Below are 6,234 nucleotides of genomic sequence, written 5' to 3' on the forward strand. Positions count from 1 at the left end.
AAAAAATTTTAAAAGTAAATTAATTATAAGATTCATTCTTAACCGTTGTTTTTAGTACCGCATTTATACTGTTATTAAGTCGGATCCTGTTAGAGAGTAAACCGTTTAAACTCCGGCAGCAACTTGTTCAAGAGCGAAAGAAGCGCTCCAATGGATAAGCATGCCCTTTCACGGACTCTTATAAAGCCTCTACAAGTCCCTGAATCGAAGAGTGTAAACCAGTAGTCGCTGCCAGAACAAACCACATTAAATAGGAGTTTCATTTTCTTCCCAATCATCCATCACGGACTACTAAAAAACAACACGTTTGTGTTTGTTTTCATAGTGTTATAATATTCTTTGTATTCTATAAAAATAAAACGACCTTAAGGCACAAGAAAGATACCTTTACTTTTGAAGCTCTGTTTTAATCGTGTAAAGGTAGCCACTATGGCCTCTGCTCAAAACAGGGCACCGAAGGTGCCTGTTTTGCTCTGCTTTTCTATTTCCTTCGCTCTGCTTTCTTTGAGCTCCAGCCGGGTTAGCGGCCAATCATCACCTGTTTTTGCCTGTGATGTTGGGAGCAATCCGGCGTTGGCGAGCTTCGGGTTCTGTAATACGTCGGTTGGGATTGATCTGAGAGTGGGAGACTTGGTGAAGAGGCTGACATTGCAGGAGAAGATCTCGTTCTTGGTGAATACAGCAGGGAGTGTGAGTAGGCTTGGGATACCGAAATATGAGTGGTGGTCGGAGGCTCTTCATGGAGTATCTTACGTCGGTCCAGGCACTCGGTTTTCCAATGCGGTGCCTGGAGCTACAAGCTTTCCTCAGGTTATTCTCACTGCGGCTTCATTCAATACTTCTCTGTTCCAAGCCATTGGAAGGGTAAGAGAGTTTTCAAAGTCTTAAACTTTCATTTATTTTTGTTTATCTTTCAGATGATATCTATTCTGTTTGATAATGGGTTTGATTTACATTTCCGGTCATGACCCATTTCAGATTTTTATGGCTAGATTTGTTCACAGAGTTTGATGAGATGGATTAGTGAATCCTTTGTGGGTGTTTGTCGGATAACATGAACACATTAGTGTCGGTGGTCCGATTATTTTTGTCATCTTTGATAACGTGTCATTATCATCTTTTGATTACCGATTGAATTTGATCCTTTCTTCTTCGCCTTGCCGTCTGGAATACAATGAAAATGATAACATAACCGAATAACATAGTGCTTGAAAAATATATTTTATTTTCCTGTATATTATAGGCTTTATTGTTATATGAAGAGTAGGTGGAGTATTCTTATTGGGGCTACTTTATTTCCTCACCTTCGCTTTAATTTGTGAAAGAAAGATATAATTTTGTGTTCTTAAATATTTGTGATGGGTAGTTGGTGGAATTATAAAAGAGTCCAGCTTGCAGAGGTAATTAAGATATCAGAAGGTGATGGTGATTGATTAGGGCGATATTATCAAGTAGCTAATCTCTTGCATAAGCATATAACTCATGTACAATTGGGCAGTCACTAAACGTTATTAGACCAGAAGAATTTTGTAACCAAAAGGACCAAAAAGTAAAAGGAACATTATCACATAAAGCATGATAATGCTCTGTATGCTACTTACTTTTTCGGTTTTTTTAGTCTTTATGTTTGAACTTTTACTGTTGGAGCAGTTGGGATATTTTGAAATTACAGTGTGAACAAAAAGATCACAACTTAAAAGACAAATGCTACAAAAAGATATTTTGAAATGATTTGAAATTAATGGGTATGTAATATATGCAGGTGGTTTCAACGGAAGCAAGAGCAATGTACAATGTGGGACTAGCAGGCTTGACATATTGGTCACCAAATATTAACATATTTCGAGACCCCAGATGGGGAAGAGGGCAGGAGACTCCTGGAGAAGATCCATTGCTGTCTAGTAAATATGCAACAGGTTATGTAAGAGGCCTTCAACAAAGAGATGATGGCGACAAAAATGGACTCAAGGTTGCTGCATGTTGTAAACATTATACAGCCTATGATTTGGACAACTGGAAAGGGACCGACCGGTACCATTTCAATGCTGTGGTAATACACATTAATTCAATGTTTGGTAGTATGTATGAGTTATTATGATTTTATTTCAGGATCATAATTGTCATTCTCTGTCTTGTTTTGCTTTTGGTGAGTTAGGTATCACAGCAGGATTTGGATGATACATTTCAACCACCATTCAAGAGTTGTGTTATTGATGGCAATGTTGCCAGTGTCATGTGTTCCTACAACCAGGTTAATGGTAAGCCAACCTGTGCAGACCCAGACCTCCTTGCCGGAGTCATCCGAGGCGAATGGAAGTTAAATGGGTATTATATTTGATTCTCCCAAGTCTTTTCCTGTTTTGTAAATGTAAGATGGATGCCTATCAGTCACTGATATTGTTATACCTGTCTTTTGGGTTGTTGCAGATACATAGTTTCGGATTGTGATTCAGTAGATGTCTACTACAATTCCCAACACTACACCAAGACACCAGAGGAGGCTGCAGCCAAAGCTCTATTGGCAGGTAACTCAATTTCCATCCTTGGATTTGTTGCAACAAGATCTTTGATCATGTAAAAAATGGTCAGGTAATTGATTAGTTTCAGCAATAGGGGCAATTAACTCAGATTATATAGTGTAGCTGGATTGCAAATAGTAATTTATCCCTTACTTTTTATATGTATCAAAATTAATTTGACTATTAAATGATTAAGTAAACCATTTTCTGATACATGGTTATTTAATATGGTATCAGAGCAAAGGTTCCGAGTTCGAACTTCGTCTTCGTCAGTTCACTCCATTTCAGTCACATATTCTACTAGAGTTGTGGATATCCTATATTTCCTGTTTTCAGTAGTGACTAAATGATTTGCTGTTTGTTTTGATTTTACAGGATTGGATCTTGACTGTGGATCTTTCCTTGGCAAATACACAGAAGGTGCTATAAAAGGAGGACTTGTTGATGAGGCAGCTGTTGACAAGGCAATCTCAAACAATTTTGCTACTCTAATGAGACTTGGCTTCTTTGATGGTGACCCAAGCAAACAACTTTACGGCAAACTAGGTCCAAAAGATGTGTGTACGCCAGAGAACCAGCAACTGGCCCGTGAGGCTGCTAGGCAAGGAATAGTGCTGCTTAAGAACAGTCCAGGGTCTCTGCCTCTGTCTCCCACTGCCATCAAATCCTTGGCAGTAATTGGTCCCAACGCCAATGTCACAAAAACCATGATTGGAAACTATGAAGGTACTTAAATTCGCAACTTTTTTTATTTGTCTGGTTGCCCTCTTAGTGGAGAAGCCATCAAAGAGCACTTGACTTGTTAAAACCATTTTCAAAATTAGTACATATATATATATATATATATATATATATATATAGTTCGTGGTTTGTGAATGTTTTAAAAAGCCTTGGAAGAAGAGAGTCCCACATGAAAAAAAAAGAATTGAAGTTGGCATTTGTAAGGTCCAACTCATACTAAATTATTGCTTCAAAGTAAGCAATACTTGGGTGTATAATCTAGTACGGTGTGGAGCACCCACACTTTACCAATTCATCAGAACTGGTAGAGGCAAATAATTTCTTAAGGAAAACGATTCAGTAATGCACTTTAGGAGCATTTAGTTTCCTATTTTATCTTTCTGTTTTACACTTGTTGATGTGGCTATCAGTATGAATGAGAAAATTGCCTCAATATTCTTTTAAGTACTTGTACTACATTTCTTTCTAACCACAAAAGGAATAAATACAATCATTTGTTTCCTGATATTGAATGACTTGCAAGGGTAACTTGCTTGAGTTCAAATGCTTGCTTAACTGGACACTTTACCAAGCAAGATTAGCATCCATGCTTGAGAAATGGTGATTCTAAATCATTCTAAAATCAGTTTGTCTAATGTTGCTGAAAATGTTGCAGGCACGCCATGCAAATACACAACTCCTTTGCAAGGTCTGACGGCCTCCGTCGCGACATCTTTTCAGGCTGGCTGCTCGAATGTGGCCTGTGGCACTGCACAGGTAGATGAAGCTAAGAAAATAGCAGCCTCAGCAGATGCCACTGTGCTTATAATGGGTGCAGATCTATCTATAGAAGCAGAGAGTCGTGACAGGGTCGACATCACGCTTCCAGGCCAACAGCAACTTTTAATAACAGAAGTTACAAAGGCATCTGTAGGACCAGTAATTCTTGTTATAATGTCTGGAGGGGGCATGGATGTCTCATTTGCAAAAAATGATAGTAAAATCACAAGCATCCTATGGGTTGGTTACCCTGGAGAAGCTGGGGGAGCTGCCATAGCGGATGTAATTTTTGGGTATTATAATCCAAGTAAGTTTTATTTCCATCTCCTGCTTGATGATTCATTCTCCTAATTTATTGAAGTTCTAAGTTGCATGCTAGTAACATAGACTTATGGATTTCACCTAATATAGTGTTAAAACATCAATCAGATAATCAAAATTCACCATTTTCAATAAGCTTTTGGAATAGAGAATACTACATGCACTCCCAAGTGCTTACTTCCTCCAAATACACTTCTTGACGTAGCAATGAAAATCACCATTAAACCTAGAATCCAATGGAGATTTTCATTTCAACGACAGGGAGTGTGCACTTAGAAGTATATGTAATATATATTTTTTGGAATAATTGGTGAATTAACATTGTATCAGAGTAAAGGTCTTGAGTTCGAATTTTGTTTCCCGAAGTCATTTGTACTTATTTACATACTATTCTGACATCATAATTTCTCATGTCTATGTTTCCATGACTTCTTTTCCTGCATGCTTAATAACATGGAAACTTGAAGCCCATTGATCACTCTTGTTTCAGGTGGAAGACTACCCATGACATGGTATCCACAATCATACGTTGACAAGGTCCCCATGACAAACATGAACATGAGACCAGATCCTTCCAAAGGCTACCCTGGCAGGACCTACAGATTCTACACTGGGGAAACTGTTTATTCATTTGGTGATGGATTAAGCTATTCCAGCTTTTCCCACCACCTAGCTCAAGCACCTAAGCTAGTTAATATTCCTTTAGAAGAGGGTCACATTTGTCACTCAGTAAGATGTAAGTCATTAGATGTTGTTGAACAACGTTGTCAAAACTTGGGTTTTGATATACATCTGAGAGTTAAAAACATGGGAAAGATGGGTGGAAGCCATACTGTTTTCTTATTCTCTTCTCCTCCATCAATACACAACTCCCCACAGAAGCACTTGCTGGGATTTGAGAAGGTGGTCTTGACGGCACAAACAGAAACAATGGTCAGGTTTAAGGTGGATGTTTGCAAGGACTTGAGTGTGGTTGATGAGCATGGAAGCCGGAAAATTGCCTTGGGACAGCATGTGCTTCATGTTGGGAGCTTGAAACATTCATTGAATGTGAGGATTTGAATTAAATCATTGAGCTCATAACGGCATTTCAAAATGGAGGCTATGAATAAGTTGAGAGGGTTAACAGTTCTCTCAACAATTTCTTATGGCCAAATTGTTCAGAGTCAAATTTTGAAATCCAAATGAAAATTTGTGTTTTGGCTCGCCCTTCTTTTTACCCGTGCAAATAAGACTAACAATGAATTTTGACTTGTCTCGTTGAGTTCAATTTATAAGATACCTTCCATAAACATTGTCTTCACACCTCGTCTCATTAGGCAAATAAAACTAACAATGAATTTTGACTCGTCTCATTGGGTTCAATTTAGAAGATACCTTCCATAAACGTTGTCTTTCACACCTCATCTCATTGGGCAAATAAGACTAACAATGAATTTTGACTCGTCTCATTGGGCTCAGTTTAGAGGATACATTCCATAAATGTTGTCTTTACACTTCGTTTAAAGATAATTTAGATGACATCTCTGAGCCCTCAAATTCAATATAAGCAGATTCTTCTAGTAAGGCTCATAATTTTTGATATGACATGCAAAGTCAACATGAAATTAATGGATTAAGGTTAAAGAGTTTGGCATGTTTAACTAATACCCATGTCTTAACAAAACCCGAATTCAATATGCAACACTAAGACTTATAATTTTTGAAACAACTCGCGAACCTGATATGAATCTAATACAAAATTAACATATTAAAGTTAATTGTCTAACCCATTTAATTAAATAGATTGGATTAAGGTTAATATTTATAGTCTTATATATATATCAACATGACACACACAAACATGAATTGATATCCTTACTTCTAAGCAAGTTCTTACAAATTTTACCAACTA

The 6,234-nt window shown here is 37.6% G+C and overlaps 1 protein-coding gene across 1 annotated transcript; it reads left to right on the top strand.

Moving 5' to 3' along the window:
• Window positions 1-225: 225 nt before the first annotated feature.
• Window positions 226-5,540, top strand: LOC132178892 (beta-xylosidase/alpha-L-arabinofuranosidase 2). Its single transcript, XM_059591468.2, has 7 exons — window positions 226-864; window positions 1,763-2,050; window positions 2,156-2,325; window positions 2,428-2,525; window positions 2,895-3,245; window positions 3,916-4,326; window positions 4,831-5,540. Exons 1-7 carry the CDS (start codon window positions 430-432, stop codon window positions 5,400-5,402), a joined length of 2,325 nt encoding a protein of 774 aa, XP_059447451.2. The 5' UTR covers window positions 226-429; the 3' UTR covers window positions 5,403-5,540.
• Window positions 5,541-6,234: the final 694 nt, after the last annotated feature.

This window comes from Corylus avellana, chromosome 4 (assembly GCF_965113065.1).
Source record: "Corylus avellana chromosome 4, dhCorAvel1.hap1.2, whole genome shotgun sequence".
In the NCBI taxonomy this organism is placed as follows: Eukaryota; Viridiplantae; Streptophyta; class Magnoliopsida; order Fagales; family Betulaceae; genus Corylus; species Corylus avellana.